This window comes from Giardia intestinalis, chromosome 1 (genome assembly GCF_000002435.2).
Source record: "Giardia intestinalis strain WB C6 chromosome 1, whole genome shotgun sequence".
Taxonomy (NCBI): domain Eukaryota; phylum Fornicata; order Diplomonadida; family Hexamitidae; genus Giardia; species Giardia duodenalis.
In genome coordinates this window covers 398423-418233 of record NC_051856.1, presented here as the reverse complement: position 1 = coordinate 418233, position 19811 = coordinate 398423, and the positions used below count along the sequence as shown (strand labels likewise).

Here is a 19811-nt window from a genome sequence, read left to right as displayed (position 1 = left end):
CTCAGAAATACTTCCGCATTTCTTCTGTTGGCTGAACAGGGGGCTTAACAACATTAGGAAGAACAGGACCTGCAAGGACTAGACAACCTGCTGAATTAATTTGTAATGTAGAGAGTATTTGAGCTATGTTCGCGCCAGATGCAAGCTTTGTTAAGACAAACGGTTGCATGGAGTCCTTATAGTGATCAAATTGTCGTCTGTTGGCCTGCGAAATGTGACGCCGAGCAAGGGGGAATCTTCTCATTTCTTGCAGCTCCTTCTGAACCAACCCCGTCTTGCCTAGGGTAAAGATTTTGCCCTCGGCAGACAGCTCCGGGGGTAGGTAGATATATGGCTGCTCCTGCACAGGCTTGGGGACGGTGTCTTTTGCATCTGTCACTATGATGTCCAGAACAAAGATGTCTCCGTCTGCCAGGAAGCCCGTGACCAAGGGTTGGTCTGCGGCATTCTGGAAGACCTCGAGCTTGTGATCCACCCCATTGTCTGTAAGGCAATAAGAGGCAACCCCCTCTAGAAGCTGCACCCCAAAGTGTTGCGAGACCGATTCGATGATGCTGCGGACCTCAGCGAGGGGGGTCTGGCTCTTTACCTGCTTTGTAATGAGAAGGTATGCAATGTAGGCTGCCGCCAAGCATGTGGCCGACTTGTCAGTAAGCTGGGGGAAGGTGGGGACTGTGCCTTCGGACACTCCCAACACAACAGTCGTCCCCATGTAATAAACATTCTTGCCCACATAGAGCCCTATCTTAACCCGAATCAACTTATGCATGGGCAAGCGCGTTGAGACAATAGTGTCTGACGGCGAGTAGTCCCCGATGACGCTTCCAATGCTCAGTGACAAGGGAAAGGCAAGCCCACTATCAGGGTCTACGGAGCGCAGGGCGGAAACCGCAATTGCTTCTCCTTCGAGTATTGCTTCTGATATGTATTTGTCCGGCTTCAGAGTCAGCAAGATCTTCTTCAGGATGGATTGACAGATCTCTGCTAGCGGTCTATCCATGCCTGAATCCTTTCAAAAAATGAGAAATGTGTATGGTGTTTGCCGCTCTCCTGTCTCTTGCCCTTTGCGCTGCCACAGGGTGTGCCAACGGATCACCCACTGATTCGTGTTATAAGTGCGCCGATCCGCCAAACGATACCATCTGCATCGCTTGTCTAAAGGATCTGCGTTTGATTAATGGGGCGTGCGTGGATTCTAGTAATGCAAATTACTCTAAGTGTGTTCCTGATTCGTCTAACGGGTATACTATCTGTAGCTCATGTACAGATGATTTCTATTTAGACTCTCTATTCTTCGGTTGCTTCTCCTGTCACAGCTCCTGCAGCACGTGTTCAGGACCTTCTCACTTTGACTGTCTGACATGTCGTGTTGGCGAGTTGGAGTCTTCTCCACCCAGCGCATGCCCGTGTGACTTGCAACTTACCAATTGTAACTCATGCGGCTCGGACAATAACGTGATCTATTGTAAAATCTGCGCAACTAACTACCTACCAATAAACGGAAAGTGCGTGGACAGTAATGACTCTACATACAAGTTCTGCATCCCTGATGAGTATCATCCCACCTCGTGCGCATCATGCACTGGACCATATTACTACGATCCAAACACGTACAGCTGCTTCGAGTGTCATGAGACTTGTCTCACCTGCAAAGGACCAGGCCCAATGGAGTGCTTGACGTGTCCTACGGGAGGCGTCAGTGCTGACGGTACTTGCGCAGTTCCCGTCTGCAAAATGAATGATGCTACAAATACAGTCTATCATTGCAATAACTGCGGCAACGATAATAATTGTGCAACGTGCGCCAATGGATACTATCTGGCATCAGTTCGAAAGTACAAGCTTTGTAGGCCGTGCAGTCCATTGTGCAAGACTTGCGCAAATGAAAATGAGGATGAGTGTATAGAGTGTGCTGTAGGTAAAGCTACTCCCGAAAAAGCTTGCACACCGCCAACATGCACAACGACTAATGGACAAGTCGGCGGAACCAACGATAATTGTATACAATGTTCTACAGATAAGATTAATTGCGTTGAATGTAAAGATGGATACTTCCTCGAAAAGGTTGGGGCATACGACGTTTGTACAAAGTGTCACAGCACTTGCTATACATGCTTTGGACCGTTAGAGACTGACTGTTTGCTTTGCACCACTTATGCGTCTGCTGATGGGCACTGCACTGATCCTGTTTGTAAGATTAACGACCCTACGAATACCAACTACAACTGCGCGACCTGTGACAGTAATGGGAAAAGTTGTAGTAGATGTAAGGATGGATATCATGTTACTACTCGCTCCTCAGTCCAGGTCTGTGAGCGTTGCAATAATATGGAGAACTGTATCGATTGTGACATGACAGGGGCAACATGCACAAAATGTGCTGTCGGGTACGGCCTTTCTGATGGCAAGTGTCTTCCATGTCCTCCTATGGAAGGATGCATCACCTGCAAGGGCACTCTATCTGAGTGTGAGACATGCGATCAGCTGTACTATTTAAATACTCAGAAAAAGTGTCAACGGTGCTATAAAACGTGCCTCACTTGCACCGCCTCCAATAACAACGAGTGTACAACGTGCATCAGTGATGGGGCAGCGCCTACCGGTGGCAAGACTTGTCCTGAGCCTGTCTGCAACGAGTCGTACGGGTGTCAGATATGCGCTACGGCCAACAGCTGTCGAGCTTGCAAGGAGGAAGGGTACTACAAGGTCACCTTCGGAGACTACTCACTCTGCAGGCCTTGCCATGCGAGCTGCTTTTCTTGCAACGGTCCTGGGGCTTCGGATTGCTTGTCATGTCCTCTCGGGGACCCAATTGCTGGTACATGTGCGACACCTAGATGCAACAATCATCACGACGATAACAATAAGAATTGTGTGGAGTGCACCACAGATAAATCAGGCAATTGCACAAAATGTTTAGATGGGTACTTCAAAGTTACTCGCGCAAAATTCGAGGTTTGCCAAGCTTGCCACGGTTCATGCAAGACGTGCGTCGGTAGTGAGGAAGGCAAGTGCACATCCTGCATCAATTCAAAGTCATCGGCCAGCAGTTCTCAACCCGGAATCTGCTTAGTACCAATCTGTACTAAGAATGAAGATGGTTGCTTATCCTGTACTTCTGACGGCGCCAGTTGCAGCGTGTGTAACGTGGGATACTATCTTCAACAGATTGGGTTCTACTCCGTGTGCACCAAGTGTCCTGATACTCACAAGTGTCTTTCTTGCAGTCAGCTGTGGTGGTGTAACTCTGGAGTACTGTGTGACACTTGTCCTGACGGTATGACTCTACAGGAAGATTGCAAGTGTGCCAAGAGTACTATTAGTACCAGCACTAATTGCCCATCTGAGCCACAGTATGCCAATTGTCGGTATTGTAATACCCAGGCATCAGGTGCACACTGCACTGCCTGTGCTAGCGGGTATTACAACGGAGATGGTAACCTCTGCGAGCACAAGTGTCCCCGTGGCTGTGTAGAGTGTAGGTCGGAGACGTTCTGCACAGAATGCTACCGTGGTGCTTACGCAGGAGCATACGGAATGCCCTGCCATTCCACATGCAACTCGAGTGAGGCGCTAGTTCTGGGGAGCACCGCTTTGGAGGACCGCTGTGTGCCATGCCACCCTGCGTGTGTCAGCTGCACTGGTCCGGAAGAGGCCGACTGCGTCGCATGCTCGCTCAACACGTACAAGTCTGATGAGCCTGGCTGTCATCTTTGCCACACACAGTGTCTTACATGCTCGGGGCCAACGGAAGACTACTGCTTATCGTGCAATACAAGTTACTATATGCTCAACGGGATGTGTGTGTTGGCAGATGAATGTCTTTCAAACGATTCCTATTACATCAGTGGAAATGTTTGTCGGATGTGCATTCAAACAATGGAGGGCTGTGTGACGTGCCAAGCAGGCTCTGAAGACACTATGGTCTGTCTACGCTGCGGAGCCGGTTACACGACAGTGACAAATAATGGTACAATCGTCGCTTGTGTTTCCACAAAAATGAGCACAGCGAAGTTTGTGGTTCTCGGGGCAGCTTTGGCCATATCTTTCGCTGGCGGTAGTAGCATTGCTCTTTACTTTATAATTAGACGACTTCTTCAATAAACTCACAGAAGCTTTTAAATATTAATATTTCTGTTCTTCGTTTATCTCTGCAATGCGCTTAGCTGGCGCGCTAGGTGGTGCGGGGCCTCTTCTGCAAATCCTCTCGCAGCACGTCCTTGTCACCATCCAGAATTTCGAGGCCTTTCTGATTCTTTTCTTCAGCCTACCGATCTTCGAGCTGACGTATCATACCAGGGTTCGGTACATGCTTTTTGCCTTCCCACAGATTATCTCGCTTATATGCTGCTCTACTGCGCTCCGGAAGCTCAGGCTATTGAATAAATGCGACTATTGCTCTCGAGGGTTTTATCTCCTCCCGCCCCATCCGCGCTTTAGCTGCTCGTGCAGAAATAAGCATATCAGTATTCTGCAACGGTATAATGTTTTTATGGTCTGCTACGGCATTATCCCATGCTTTGCTGTGTTGTCTGGAGTCAATCCGGATGAATTTACTATTCTGTATTCTGTCTATGTTTGTCAGGCAGTGATTCATTTGCTTATCGTTTCTGTCTCTCCACTCAGCGAGCTTTGCCGATATATTTGCTCCATCTTCAGCTTACTTCCAGTATTTTTCTATGCTAACGTCTTTCAGTCTCTGGCCTGTCTTGGCATGTATCTTGTGTTTGCACTAGTTGTCTCGCTGGTTATCCGCAACATCATTCAGCGTATGGACGCGTACCTAGAGGTGCTAGAGTACACGACATTTAACCACAGCCTGCTTCATTTGGTCATGTCTGTCTTCCGAGCACTTGCACCGTCGGAGTTTTTATACCGGATGATGCCTTCCTATTCTCAGCAAACATATAAACACAGGCTCTCAACTAGGAGGAGGAAATTTCTTGAAAGTTATACTCTCTACACCTTGCCTACCATTCTCTCTACAACCTCTGTTGAGAGTGCTCCTTCTATGTATGCCTTGGGACCCTCTTCAACTCCTAACCTTTATACGCAGACATTGTATACCTCGTCCACGTCGTCTATCTTCATGGACACGGAGAGCTATAACCTCCATAGGAAGTCCATGAGCAATTTGAAGCAGCACAGTCAGACCAGAAATATTCCCATGCTTACTAAGGATCCTCAAGGTGGAGGACTTTCTCCTAGGCCCCCCATTAATCCAGCCTTCCCATATCCCTTGTGCTTACTACCCCTTCCATTCAGGCATGTTAATGATGATGCTAACCATGAGCAGGGTATGCTGTACTCTGTTCTGTCTGCTTCTATGCCCGATGAAGCTTTGTCACAGTCATTGCACGAATCTAAAAAAAATAAGATCAATCCGGAAATCTTAAGGAAACGCAATCCGATTGTAAAGTACGAGGTCAATGTTCACATCCACGAGCGGTACATCCTCCTCTGTATGATCCACGTCCAGCGGCCGGTGATGTCCGTGCTTAACTCGAAGACTGTCTATACCTTATCCGATGAGCTCAATTACTTGGGGCTTCTCAACCTGTTATTCTCAACACTCGACTACATCCTCTCTAGCTTCTTCAGCCCTAAGCTATGCTTGCATAAGCTAAAGGTGGATACAAAGGCTTACTACGTCTACACGGATCTCTCCTCGCATGCATCCGCTATGTTTAAGGAGCAAATTGAGCCTGTCTATCCCGTTGATGCCGACATTGTCAATAGCAGCATCACAAAGTCCAAGGGAGTATGCCTGCAAACAATTTTAACGTTTGCCGCCATGGCGTCCTATTTTGCAAACTCCATGGGTCTTGAGTGCACATCTATTATTGTCTATACGCGTACCGTGATGGGATTTTTTGGGTTTGAGCATCACGTTTTCGAACTAGTTAATCCTGGGTTGAGTCTATTAAATGGTATACTCAGTAACTTCTACGAGATTATTTGCGATGCTCCCTCAACCTCGGCAAGTAGCGCAACTAATCCAGAGACACAGCCCGCTGCCCTTAAGCTTCCCAGCAGATATCCCTCTGTAAAGGAACAGCATCGTTGCGCTAAGCCTACGAAAAAGACGACGCCTGTGCGCGTCACTAGGCAAACAAACGCCCAGACTATCAACACAGATAACCGGATCTTCTTTATCAATCAAGTGACGGGGTACAATGATGCGTTTTCAACACAGGACTTCTTCACAGACATCCCACAAGACATCTTTATCTCTGAGCTGATCAATACAGATATGTTCGTTAATCTCCTACAGTCTCACTCGATAGCTAAAAGCCCGCACCACAGCATTTATGAACTGCTGCCCCCATGCTATAATCTGCTTCCTTTACCTTACAGATTGCGCTGCTCTGTTCAGGGCTTGCTGAGGGGCGCTAGGCATGACATTATTTGTGAGAACAGTTACTTCTTCGAGGTTCTTCCCAGACCGGAGCTTGTCTACATACTGATGAAGCTACTGATTTATAGTCTCGCCTATGACATACGGACCACCCAGCCCTATCCCGTTGAAGAGGTTCTTAACACTGCTAATTATGATTCGCTGTGCACAAACAACAAGGCGTCATGCTTTGCAGACATATCACTCAAAGTCCTACAAGATCCTGTGCTACTGAACTTTATGTCCTTAGAGTCGTACAGGCGGGCCAGTATTGCTCCTCGTAGGGAATTCAGAAGCCGGTGGGATACAGATAACTCACAGTCTGACACCTCACCAGCTGTCCGAGAAAAAACAACCCCTCGTACAAGTGATAATGTATTTCTGCATCTGTTCCCCGTAATACCGGAGGCGGTATTTCTACCAGATGTGCTACTACCTAATTCTTTTAATCAACCACTCCCAAACACTATAGCTCTCCCATCAATCGGTTTTTTGGCCCCATACACACGTACCGCCATGCGCAGAGCGGTGGCAAAGGGACTCACACATAAGATGAGCAGTAATCACGACAACCGCAATGTCGTTAATAGCAGGTCGGATAACCAGTTGACACTAGCAAAGAAGAACGATAAGCGTGGTTGTTCTGGCCTCACTAACTGCTGCACTGATGATAATACCTTACAGATGCTCTGCACGTCAAGTGACCCTAGCTTTACCTTTAGCGTAAGAACAACTACCAACACGTGTACGAATACCAACTCCGGCACCAACATTACTGGCAACAAGTGGCTGGGATTGACAGATATGCTCTCTGAATCTAGCTCGTCGTTCCGCGCCAGCAACTCAACTAAGAACTCCGAGAAAAGGGCAGCTCTTTCTACGGTTAAGAAAAATAAGTCACAGCTTTCCTTGACCAGGTTTCCATCCCTTACGTTCACGGCTCGCAATGTGGGGAACTTACTGCACATAAATCCGCTGCAAATGCTTCCTCTGCCCAAGGGAAAGTGGAAAGACAGTAATGCCGACTTTAGTTCGCGTCTGCAGTTCTTCGGAGACCCATCGATAGAGATGCAGATGTACGACTCGGAGGATTCGTCGTCGTTAACCCAGTTTCAGGGAACATGCTACTCCACCATGTCTAGACACCTTGGAACTTTTTCTGACATTCTCAAAAACCTTTCAAACTGTCAGACGCTAGAGCACATCTATGACATAGAGTTTAGCCCGATTGATGATGACTGCCTTATGTTCTACGGCACAGCGCGACATGTTAACAAAACCAGTCAGTTTTCAGGACGAATGAGTGCTCAAGAGTACTACAAACACGTCCTCAACGCGCACACCATTAGCAAGGAAAGCATAGCGCGTTACCAGGAAGAGCTTTACGACGGGATGCTCATTCTTTTTCCAGAAGCAAATGACATTGTTCCAAGAGACATTCTTCTTATAAATTCTAAGCTCCTCACTCGTCAGCTGTCACGTTCTGTGAAAGGGTTTCTTTTCCCCAACAAGTCACAGAGCCTGGAGCTGCTTTCAAATCAAGTGTCTGATAGTGGAAAATCGGAACTGAAGGCAATCATGAATCTCGCTGAAACAACTACAGCTACTTCGGAGGAGATATTATCCACAGATGTAGATATCATAGAGTTATCAGACAAAGACAAAGCGCTACCATATTATAAAGATCAACATCAAAGGTTCAGACCTCGTACCAGACAAATTTCTAAGATATCCTCTATATCCGCAAAACTGGCTCGCTCAAGAACAAGGGATAACTTAATGAGAAATGTCCCGCACTCTGCCATATCCAGCGATACTCTAGTATCCAATATACAGAGTTACAATCCAATGCTTTTAGAGAAGTCCACATCTAAAGCAAACCTGTCTTCTTCATCACAAGCGTTCGGTAATACTCATACAAGTTCCGGGCATGGCATGTCGAAGCCCTCTAGCGACCACTGCCACAGCAATTCTACTACTGTCTCACCCGTAACGGATATCCTTGGCCAGAACGTAGTGATAAAGGAGGTACATCTTTTGTCTAGCATTCCTCCTTCAGATTCTACCTTGGTCGATCTAGACCGTTCAGATGATGATAAAAGCCTAAGTACCTTAGAACTGGTCGCGGATAGCACAATCAATGAATCAAGCAGCCTTCTGTTAGAAACACTCAGCACGAGGACTTCCGAGGATACACAGCTGAGCATCATAAGGGGAAAGACAGACAACGTTATCGCAGAACCATGCCAGCAATACTCCCAATCCGTAGACCACGTTTGCTTCAACGTGATTACACCGTCCTTAGCTGTGAATCAATTCAATCCATCCTCAGACTCCGGTCTGTCTAGTAGTGATGATTCCCTATCTGTTAGCTCGTCGATCCTTTCCAATCAAAACGGGGATATAGTACAGGCATCCAGGGACTCAGAGGACAGTCTAGATAACAGCATTTTCAACTTGGTCAGCTCTCCGTTGGATTGCCCTGCGCTAACAAGCACGACCTATTGCGAAGCTACCTGTTCTAACGGGGAACTTATGGATTCTACTTGTGAAATAGATGATGCCACTAACCAGGCAACTAATCCTGCCCAAAGAGCGAGCACTGTTTTGTCAGTCACATATCAGAAGGCAGAAGAGTGCATTGCTACTCACACAACCTCTAGTCCCTGTTTGCGTGACATAACACATAGCATGACCTCAAGCAGCTACTACTCGCAATCTTCCTCTGATGAAGACTCCACTGATAGACGCTACACCAAGTCTCTTGAAAGTGACGATGACATTAGAAGTGTGGTTGGAATAACGAATCTCTCACTTGTTGATGACATAATTTTCCAATCTACTTCTGTTTGTAACAGTGACACACACACTCAAATGGATTTTCAGATGGACAGGCACTACTCTGTAAAGGACTTACACGAGTCTAGTGGAAACAGCCCCTTTCAAAATATCAAGCTATTTGTCAAGAAGCCTTGTACTGACATGCAAAATAGCATGAAGATCGCACAACTGTCCAGGGAGAATTCCTTGGAAGCTCGAGCTCTTGTTGCTGCATCCAATCAACCAGACCATCAGTGTCACGTGGCATTGACAGATTATATGGTAGATAGCAGATCACCCACTCCTTTTGTTGATAGCTCCAAGATTCCAGACGAAGATGTTGCTACCCACGAGGCCTCTTCTAGACGGACCAAGCTGCGTTTCTCGGCCAGTGCAATAGTAAAAATTCTATTTGCATGGTGTTTTCGCATGCAGAGACTCTTAAAGGGTGTCTGTCTCGGTCCCTGGCTTAGGAAGCAAGCCAGTACCTTCGAAGAGACAGAGTCCTATATCAGTGACAAAGAAAATAGCCCAACCAGAGCTGGTTTGCCTAAGGTAGACATCAGTGCGTCCAAGCAGACAACTCGGCATGTCTTTGACTCCATTCCATATCTCAACCACTTATTTGAAACGTTACAATCCACGTCAATGCTACTTCCCGTCTTCTCATTCATTCTCTACAAGGGCACCAAAAGGTGTGCATTCCTTTTCCGATTGATGGGCCCTAACTTTAGCATGCTGAATGTCCTTTTCCAAGCTAATGTTCTTCTATTCGTAATCCAGCTGCTTGTCTTGCGGGATAACACCCACGACAACGGCATTTTCGATTTGGCGCACAACTACGTATCCACCCTCGCACCTATTCCCGCTAACGTTCTTAAGCAAGCATTTTGCATACCGCTAAGGTCTATTATGGTCATGTGCCTTAAACTAGTGATCCGCGTAGTAGAGTTGCTTAATTCTAAGCTACAATGGGCGCTGCTCCACAGGATTTGCATTTCGATACGTGGTGCTGTAGAAAATATCCTGTCTTCCGTAGCGCTATCATGGAATTCTGAGAGGACATATTTCTGGATCTTAGCTCAATTTATCACGGGCAAGGGCATGTCAATTTCTGCTCTACGGCTAATCTATGTACTCGTCTTCCTCCCGACAGTCTACTTGATATTCCTCTACTACGATAGGCACGCGAGAAAGTGCCAGACACAGCACAAGATCGTACCACTGGAGCTATCTCTCTATGCGCTTCTGGTATTTATCAACGCTTACTATATTGAGCTGCTTCTAAACTTCCAAATTATCCAGATGACACGACTCCTCAAGACCATTAAGCTTTGTAGAAGTGAGCTGAAGTCTATGAGAGATAATCATCAGCTCGTCGTCTACACTGCTCTGCAGGCAGCTTGTCTGGAGAGCTCTGTGCACATGCGTGGAGTATTAACAAAAACAATCCTAGATTTTTTCCTGACACTTCTTGGTATTGTAACGTATTGGTTTATCCTCTCTTCCGTTGTCACTGTTCCTCCATTGCTTCTTTCCATCAATAACATCGTCATCTTCATTTGCTCTCTTGTTATGAAGTTCTCCGTTTTCAAGGTGGCCCCCTATGTACTGCTTCTCCAGGCACTTTTATGTCTCTTTATATTTAAATATGTCAAACCGTTCCTGATTAGCTACATTTTGATTATGAAGGCCAAGGTCAGCATCTTATTAAATTGGTATCAGTCCCAGCGAATTTTCCAGTTTGTGATATCTGACCACATGTTTGCACTGCTTCTCAAGTCTCTCCGGATGCATGAAAACCTGAGCATTTTAAAGGATAAGGACGGAGAAATAAATAACGAGATGGCTAAAAATATGGGCCTCCGGTGCTGCACGCTCCCTGACGACTCGACTGAGAATGACGTTGGTAGTGTGTCTGCTACCTGTAGGCGTTACAAACGGCTTTCTACCAATAATTGTGGATTCATCGCTCAGACACACACATCCATTAGAGGATCTATCACTGATATGACGGTGTTTTTGTTCGATAGCTCCATAAGCAACAGAGCGTTATCGCATCGCTATCTCTTGTATCGAATAGGAGACTTCATATGGAACGTTTTCAACGAAAAGATACTTCAACCTGCAAAATTGTACGGATACGGCATTGGACTGTTATCTGAGCTCAAAGACCCTTTACAAGAACACACTGCCTTTGGCCTAAAATTCGTTAAAGAAGGCGATGTATCTCAGTTAGCGAATGAATCCTTCAGTCAGCAGTTCTCGGATGGCAAATGTAGCACCCAGTTAACTGTAGGCACCAGCAAACATATCTGTGAAGAGCTAAGTCACTGGAAAGCGTGTCCCGTGGATTACTTTTATGACAGCACACTCAGGGTATCACCTCGGTCTGCAAGTCACTTTTCACCCAGATACGCAAGCAGTCGAGTTACTCAGCCCCATGCGACTCTAAAAGATCTCAGACACCACTGGAAACATAAGCGAGAAGATGTACATCAACTGCGTAGCGAACTAAAGGATGCTTTCGCTGCTGCTGACGAGTTTGTTCTTGGATATACTAGCTACAATGATAGCCGAACATTAGGCATGCGGAGATATGCGGATGTTTCTCCTAATAGTATATGCATGGTCATCTCCTTTTCAAACCTGTTCTCTGTAGAGGCTTCTGCTGAAGGCTCCAAATCAACAAGCTGCCCAGGGGCCCCGTCTTCAATACTTCCTTTTAGAACACAGACAAATGATGCATTCTACTACTCCAGCATACAATTTCAGATAATTCGAGAGTTCATAGAGATACTGTACCTTTATCTTGCTCGCTTCGGAAGACACATAGTGGTGACATTGACCTCGTTTTATAAAATCGAAATGTACACAAAATGCAACGCAACCTCTTGCAGTGACGAGATGGTGAATAACGTCTTGTCCTACGTAAGTAACACACAATTGAACCTCCTATCTCTTTTCAAATCTGCCCGGACTATGCTTCCCATAGCAATGAAAACATTGAATAATAAATATCTAAAGAAGATATACGGCAAAGAGAAGCCGTTTATATCTAACTCATCTTTAAGCTCTATGAATGCCCCATTCGGAGAGCATCATCGTGCCTTCGACTCCAACCATAAGCTTTTTAGCGAATCGATGACAGTGTCGGTGGAGGAGTCAACTGCAGGGTTGCTCAGCGATGAAACTGGTGCTAGTGATCTCACAAATGCAAACATAAAGTATACCAAGGAGGAACTGTGCACTGCTGTCTGCCTATGCGATATGTTGGCATTAGGTGAGTACATGCGGGATTACTTTGTCAAAAGAGTGAGACGAGTCCTGTCAAAGGCTTGCATTTCAATTGGCATAGCGCACGGGCTTTGCATAGAGACCATATTAGGCAATCATGGACACCCATTCTGCATCCACGGGGCTGCTGTGAGCAAGGCACGTTACATCGCAGAATGCGTCCAGTTTAATAGCATCGGTATCTCCGACGCAGCAGATCACATACACACGAAGCTAAAGGCAGTCCTCGACAGATTGGTAAATTATGGGTCTTGCAATCTGGACAAGATGAAGGAGAGATTTGCTGGAAAAAACCCTACTCTAGCCAACATGATGTCTGCCCACAATCTCGTAGCAGCATACTCTAGGACACTTATGAAGGAAAGCTATGGGTACTCTGTCGGAGAATAGAGTGAATGTATGTCTACAACTATATGTGTCTGAATTGAGAGAAAGACCTGGCGGCGCCTCTCCTGGGATTTTGCTTTAGATTTTTTACCCCTTAAGGCAGCCACGCTTACAGATGGACGCGCCTTCACCACAGCCGCGTGCGTCACTGAAAAAGGGTCTTCTTGGGGAGACTGTAGCACGCCGGTCCCCGAGTCAGTCTCCTAAGAATAAATGTGCAGCGGTGATGGAGCCAACAGTTAAGCATGCGCCTCCCGCTTCACCGCCCCGACGGCCAAATCCATACCGTGCCGTGGCAAAAGACTTGTCTCCTATAATGGCACGTCTGGAGCCTAATATTTTGAAGCTGTTTTCACCGAGTCACGCAGGAGCTGACAAAAAGGCTAAGGATGCCCAGCTTATACCTAAGAAACCCGCAGTGATGTCTTGCAGTCTATCGCAGCCAAGACTCTCTGACCCGAGGACCTCTCTCCAAAATGACAACGAAGACGTGGGGTCCCCTCCACGGTGCTTCGATAGCACACACTCGATGTCCATAGTCACTCCTCCAGAGACCAGAGATCAACGACTCAATCAGATTCAATCTATGCTTGCAATCACCAATATCATGCTGAATGTATCCCCTGAGACTCTAGTGCTGCATGATCAGTTATCTCAAGATGTATTGACGCAGGAAACACTCCAGGAGCTCTGTACCACACGCCAAATACCTTCTATTAATTCTCCTTCCAGACAGCAGACTCTCGTTGCATCTGATTGGGTCGAACATCCCTCCCCATCTGGCCCAGAAAAAGATATGCATCCAGTAAAGTATCACATTATGGGCCCGTTCACGTTACCGAAGCTTTCGTTCATCCAACAGGGTATGAGATCTACAGAGTATGATAAGGAGTCTCGATACCTTGTTGGCCTTCTTTGCCAGCAACAGTGTGTGTCTCATTATATAAATTATGATACCATGCTATGCTACAGTATACGACGCTCGCATACGAACCTGCCCTACTCTACGATTGTAGCCTTGGACTCCATTAAAAGGATAGTAGCGTTACATAACTTGAAAAGAAAATATCGGCAATACTTCAATCTCTCGGCGCTACTATTGGATGTGTTGAGTGGTGGCATTTTTAACGAAGAGCAGCTGTCCAGTCCAAAAGACTCCTGGTGTAAAGATGCGTTCACAGCTCTGACGAAAGATCAGCAGAGGCAGGTTTGCAACAAGCTACGGCTCAGAGTGGGATTGGTGGTTGATCACATTAATAACAACTGCGTGGTTCCCCAGTTTTGTGATGATAACATTTCACTGGACTGTCTGATGAACACGACAGGAAAAGATGATAAGGGCATAAAAGCAGATAAGTACATCAACACGTTGACTAGTAGTCTTGTTACCCAGTCCTTTACTCGGTCGCTGTCCAAAAGGAGTGACTTTGAGCAGCTCCGGCGAAACTGTTACACGAACGACATCATGGTTGATATAGTCCTGATGCACTTCTCGTTGATGTTCGACACATTCTATGGAACAACAACTTTCTGTGCATCTCCCTTCATGTTTCTTGGTCCTTACAACTCCATTGCATCAACCTTCTATCATAACGTAGATCTCCTGACACAGGGTTTCCTGGAGTCCACTGAATTACCAACAGCGCGTACCAGGCTCTGGCTAATTGACATGGTGATATTTCCCATATGTTGTAATAATCATTGGTCTATTTACATGTACATTGGAAAGCAGTCTAAGCTGAGCAACGTACTTACAAAGCTATGTGGCGGTGGATCTAAGGAAACAGGGAGGCCAACCTTGATATGGGTGGACAACATCCTTCAGTGTAACTCCATGCTGCAGTATCCGGTAGATGAGAGCTATAACAAACAGATCATACAGTACATGAATGCGCTTGATAAGCAGCTTGGCTCCGAGGTCTCCACAGGGAGCCCCCACCCAGAACCATTTACGAGGAAGTCTGTGGTGTCCCTGCAGATTTGCCAGCAGCGTGACCAGTATAGCTGTGCTTATCACATGTTCGTTCTTGTCTTCTCGCTTTTATCAATGCTCCAGGATGGGTACAGACTGCCAGATGAGATGACCCCCGAGCACCTGGCATCAGGGGACTGGACTGGTCTGTATCGACAAACATCTGCGAACGCAATGAAGTATTGGGTTCTCCAGTATCTTATCAACAATTCTACATATGAAGAAACACAGGGTACCGCGATCGACCCGCCCCGCACATCCAAGCAGGCATCTCTGGGTCTTAGGCCGGAAAGGTCCGAGAGTAGCTCGAGCAGTGTTCACATCGTCACAGAGGACTGATGCTGCCGGTACAATGCCCTAGATGAAGGGATGAAAAGCAACATTACTTGCAGGACCGTCATCACCACACTTTCACCCATAATTGCAAGATTGCAAGGTAACATTTCAATTATTAAACTCCTATTCAACTCCTTAGCATAAAACCAACAGCCAAAATTCTCAGTCGCATTCCAACAGCAGCACTTACATGGCATCTATAGCGAGGAAAGTCACAAATGAATACAAGCGGAAGCAGCAGGAGGTTCAGGATCTTAATTCTCAGGCTGCAAAACTTCGAGACAAAATCCGGGCTCTCGGAAAGCAGGTCCAGGATCAGGATGAGTGCAACAACAGAATGAAGCAGGAGGTTGACCGCATCTTCGAGCAAGGGGCACGTTACAAGCAATCAATTGCCACCATGAGCCACGAGATAATGACTCTCCAATACAAGCTAACAACAGAAAAGACAGACGTCAGTCGTCTTGATGACGAGTTCGAGGTTGAGCGAGAGATGACCATGCATCATAACAGCGACATAGACAAAGCCAAGGAAACCATAAAGAAACTTGTGCAGACCAGAGATAAGCTATACGAGGACATCAAGTTTCTATCTGATGAGCGTGCGCAGTTAAATGTTGAAAAGAGGGAAGCCCAGGAACGCCGTACACGGGAAGAGCTTACAAATACTAAGTTTATTACCTCCATTGGAGCCATGAATGCAAAAATCCAGTTTTAGTTGTATAGTGTAAACCGTGCTGCCGCACTGTGAGGTTTCTGCCCACGATTTCCCCATTTCATAAAAGGCTTTGTGTTTGCGATCCACATGCGGTCTTTGATCGCTCACGAGGCGACCTATCCAGTACTTGGTATCTCTGAGCATTGCAGAGGTAGCGTCATTCATTTAGATGATGGCGTTACTAAACCTGTAGATCATGGAACCGATGATCCTCCACATCGGACCCAGGCAGACCCTTGGGGACCCGATCCCGTTATTCAGCCTGAATTCATCCCCCATGAGCTTACCTCTGTCTCTGTCCAGCAGCCCATGTCAATCGACGATCCATACAGCGCCATTGATGGCTACTCTATGCCCTCTGAAATTATTGTGGAATTAGCCGATCTGCAACCTACAAGCGGTTTGGGAATTGAAGCATATAAGCCACGGACTGCTAAGCCTAAGCCTTGTCCTGTCACAACAGTGGATAGACAACAGAAGGTCTATGATTCGCATTTAGGCAAGAAATCCACGGCGCTCCCCGCAACAGCCTCCTCTACAAGACCTCAGAAACAGTCTGCTCCATGTAATACGTCACAGGCACTAGATATCACTGATCTCTCTACAGATACACTAGCTTCTAACTCTCTTCACGTACCCCTCAAAGCAAGTAACGCAAGTATCAAATTGGCCTATTTCAAGCACAAAATCCCAGCACCCGAAAGAACGTTATCAGCCAGTGGCCCCGAGGCGAGAACGACCTATCTTGACGGAGGCTTCAAGAGAAGCTCACACTTTAAATCTAGCCGTGTAGTAATTAACAGCAAACCAGATATCTCCTATATAACCATGAGCATGCCATCTGTGCATCACACAACAATGTCCAGAAGCCCTCGCATTGTATCTGGTAGAAAGCAGCCTCTTGAGCTCAATGTTAGGGGCAGAGCTCTCTCATATAGAGAGCAAATCACTCCTAGTAGGAAGAAGAAGGCGCTAAAGGAAGCGGATCTTCTAAAGGTTACTACTTCATGTGGTGAACCGATTACTAATCCCTTGAACAGTGAGCTCCTTGACTTAACACACCCGTTTTCTAACCATCCGCTTTACCGGTCTTCTTTATACACAGGGGACGTGCTTAATCTGTATGTGCAAGGGCATACTGACAGAGATTATCCAAAGACTCAAGATTGTGATAGAAAGCGTCTTCAGCGACTGATGAGGCCAACCGTCTCCAGTGCAGGTAAGGTTAGTACATATGCAACATACCTTAATTGTACGGACCTAATTAGGAACCTACCCTTAGAAAGCGACGACTATGCTCACCCCGACAATAACATATCTAGTCATGTGGACTATCGCACTGACACACAGCTGCATCTAGGAGCAGATAAGGCTCCCCTTCCTGCTACCTCCATATCAGCCACAGATCGCATATTACATGAAATTCTAACAGAGCAAGCAGAGGAGCGCAATGCACACATGCGCCTTCTCTCTAGAAACGAGCAATCTCGTCCCAGGTCGGCGCCCCTTCGGGTAGCAACAGGCCTGACCGTCGACTCGCGGCCCAGGAGGCCTAGGAGCGCCATGTTAGCCTTTGTGTCAGAGGCCCAGACAGTGGAGACAACCATATGCAGGAGAGAGCTTAGCTTGTCCCCAAAGCTAGAAGAGAAGAAGGGAACTGCGACACAACATCTTCAAGAAGAGCCACTGGCAGAGGTGACCTTCAATGACTCGTTCCCCCCATTGATCAAGCGAAACAGTTTTCTCCCCACACCGTCTCCTAAGAATCACATTTTAGCAGTTAAAAAGTCAGCCTTACACAGGCCGCAGCGGAAGTATAACTACACAGGAGAAGAGTGCAGTTCTATGGATACGTTTCCTGAGGAAGTGAATCTGCAGAAGCGGCTGCAGTTCAAAAGGAAAGTGAAGTCTGCTACATCATTGGTTGCAACGCTCCAGCTTTCTGGGCGGCCTACCGGAAGAGAAATTACTACCCCTTCGTCCGCACGACTCTCACGAAAGCGTCAAGCAGCAATGGAAACAAATAGCTACGGGAGCGTTATAAGCCCACAACTCCCTGCTTGTGCCACACACTTGATGCAAGCGACACCATCCAAGGAAGTTAGTACAAGCAACCAAAAGGTACAAAAGAGACAAGTAGAGGAACGCATTCGACAACTCACATCTCCCGAGCATTTGCAGGACAGGCGTATAGCAGATAAGGAGGGGGAATATACAAAATGGGGTAGCTGCCGTCATGAGAGTCCCCAGATCGCCCCTCCTCAGGTGGTACTTAAAGCAAACCAAAGACAAGCAGCAAGTGACCCGCGGCCCTGGTCATCCTCCCAAAGACGGCGTGCAAACAATACTATTTCTGATTTTGTGCCGCCGCGATCTCAATCTGCTAATTCATATAGAAACTATGAGCACTTTATAGACAAATGTTTGAGCGGTACGACCCCTACATTCGTACCCACGACTCCTGTCTTGCACCAACCTCCATCTCCAGATAGATTTTGGAAGCATCAAGAGACTATCCCAGAGCGGGACGCAGTTATAGAGGCTAAAACTTCTATAGATAGGCGCTCTACAGTAGCATCACACACAACTAATTTTTCTAGCTTGACGTGCTTAACATCAAAAAGTGGCTCTAGTTGTCAATCCACGACGTTCCTCCGAGGGTATAGTAGGGGCCGAGCAAACTACTTCAGCTCTCACCCGATAAGTGGAAGGCACCACCAACAAGGAGGCTTAATCAGTGGCCGCGGAGTGCCACCAATGCAAGTCCCATATGGAGGTCTTGTTTCACCCCATAAGAACTGCTTTCTGGCTCAGATTGATGAAGAGGAACGCTTTGCATATGCTAGCGGTCACTACGCGGATCCCACTGGCCTAGCACGGAGTGTCCAGCTGACTACAAACCTGGGAGGGCGTGGTCAAAAATAAAAACCGAAATTGCTCATGCTGCCAGCGCTTATTACCCCGTTGGTTCGTAGTCTGACAAAGAATGGGATAAAGATTACTGACGCTGCTGTGAGCAGCCTCAGGAACATTCTTAAGCCCTCCGAATTCCTTCGCGTCAATGTAATGACATCTGGCTGTGCAGGCCTAACCTATAAGTTTGCTGTAGATACGGACCGGCGAAAGGACGATGATGTGACGAAAAAGGGAGGCGTTGAGCTGCGTGTTGACAATAAGGCTCTAGCATATGTTAAGGGGTCAACGATCGATTTTATCTCGGAGCCGTTCCGTCAGTACTTCGTCCTCAAAGACAACCCTCAGTCTAGCGGCAGCTGCTCGTGTGGGGAAAGCTTTGAGATCCCGGGCCTTGATATTGTCCCGACTCCCTGCCATTAACGCTTCCATTGGTGCACTTTCGTTTCCTATGTAGAGGGTCTACGGGTTTGATATAATTTTCATTGAAGCTGGGCACCCCGCTCTGCACAGAGATTGGAGCAGAGCGCAGTGACCCTGGTCCCAGTCATCCCGGCCCAAGCTCAAATATAACTGCAAAAATCCGCCTGGCCACCAAACAATTTACTGATCCGCGTGCGCCTAGTACCTTCCATCCCACACCTTTGTAAATGCACGCGCCTTAGCAAAGCCTATTCTCAATGTCGCTCAGTTCTCCTAGGGAGATAGTTTTTGGGAGCTCCAATTTGCTGCTGGTCACTGTCCCTATCCTTTTAGTCGACATGATGTCATCATCCTCGATTATAACGCTGTTAGAATCTGTGTCGGAGCCTTCTCCGTCGAACGCAAACTCACTAATTATATCATCATCCGCGGCAGGGGCCTTTTTGTCACCGATAACTGTCTTGGGGGGCCGGTTATCATCTGCTGTAAACATGGATCAAAATCGTAGCTGTCTTAATAATTTTTCGGGCCCTTCTTCTTTTTAGTGC

General features: G+C 46.9%; 8 protein-coding genes across 8 annotated transcripts; 6 read left to right on the top strand and 2 right to left on the bottom strand.

Moving 5' to 3' along the window:
• Position 1: 1 nt before the first annotated feature.
• On the bottom strand, positions 2-1000 carry GL50803_008896 (uncharacterized protein; the record flags this gene model as incomplete). The annotated part of the gene is made up of 1 exon (XM_001707849.1): positions 2-1000. One exon carries the CDS (start codon positions 998-1000, stop codon positions 2-4), a length of 999 nt encoding a protein of 332 aa, XP_001707901.1.
• Positions 1001-1026: 26 nt separating this feature from the next.
• Positions 1027-4104, top strand: GL50803_0022547 (High cysteine membrane protein Group 2; the record flags this gene model as incomplete). The annotated part of the gene is made up of 1 exon (XM_001707850.1): positions 1027-4104. The coding sequence occupies one exon, from the start codon at positions 1027-1029 to the stop codon at positions 4102-4104; it is 3078 nt and encodes a 1025-aa protein (XP_001707902.1).
• Positions 4105-4156: 52 nt separating this feature from the next.
• On the top strand, positions 4157-12904 carry GL50803_0016492 (uncharacterized protein; the record flags this gene model as incomplete). The annotated part of the gene is made up of 1 exon (XM_001707851.1): positions 4157-12904. The coding sequence occupies one exon, from the start codon at positions 4157-4159 to the stop codon at positions 12902-12904; it is 8748 nt and encodes a 2915-aa protein (XP_001707903.1).
• Positions 12905-13016: 112 nt separating this feature from the next.
• GL50803_0016493 (uncharacterized protein) lies at positions 13017-15212 on the top strand (the record flags this gene model as incomplete). The annotated part of the gene is made up of 1 exon (XM_001707852.1): positions 13017-15212. The coding sequence occupies one exon, from the start codon at positions 13017-13019 to the stop codon at positions 15210-15212; it is 2196 nt and encodes a 731-aa protein (XP_001707904.1).
• Positions 15213-15399: 187 nt separating this feature from the next.
• On the top strand, positions 15400-15927 carry GL50803_008974 (uncharacterized protein; the record flags this gene model as incomplete). The annotated part of the gene is made up of 1 exon (XM_001707853.1): positions 15400-15927. One exon carries the CDS (start codon positions 15400-15402, stop codon positions 15925-15927), a length of 528 nt encoding a protein of 175 aa, XP_001707905.1.
• An 87-nt stretch (positions 15928-16014) lies between these two features.
• On the top strand, positions 16015-18852 carry GL50803_0016494 (uncharacterized protein; the record flags this gene model as incomplete). Its single annotated transcript, XM_038045871.1, has 1 exon — positions 16015-18852. The coding sequence occupies one exon, from the start codon at positions 16015-16017 to the stop codon at positions 18850-18852; it is 2838 nt and encodes a 945-aa protein (XP_037901569.1).
• A 15-nt stretch (positions 18853-18867) lies between these two features.
• Positions 18868-19263, top strand: GL50803_0014821 (Iron-sulfur cluster biosynthesis protein IscA; the record flags this gene model as incomplete). Its single annotated transcript, XM_001707854.1, has 1 exon — positions 18868-19263. The coding sequence occupies one exon, from the start codon at positions 18868-18870 to the stop codon at positions 19261-19263; it is 396 nt and encodes a 131-aa protein (XP_001707906.1).
• A 238-nt stretch (positions 19264-19501) lies between these two features.
• Positions 19502-19756, bottom strand: GL50803_008968 (uncharacterized protein; the record flags this gene model as incomplete). Its single annotated transcript, XM_001707856.1, has 1 exon — positions 19502-19756. The coding sequence occupies one exon, from the start codon at positions 19754-19756 to the stop codon at positions 19502-19504; it is 255 nt and encodes an 84-aa protein (XP_001707908.1).
• Between the last annotated feature and the right edge of the window lie 55 nt (positions 19757-19811).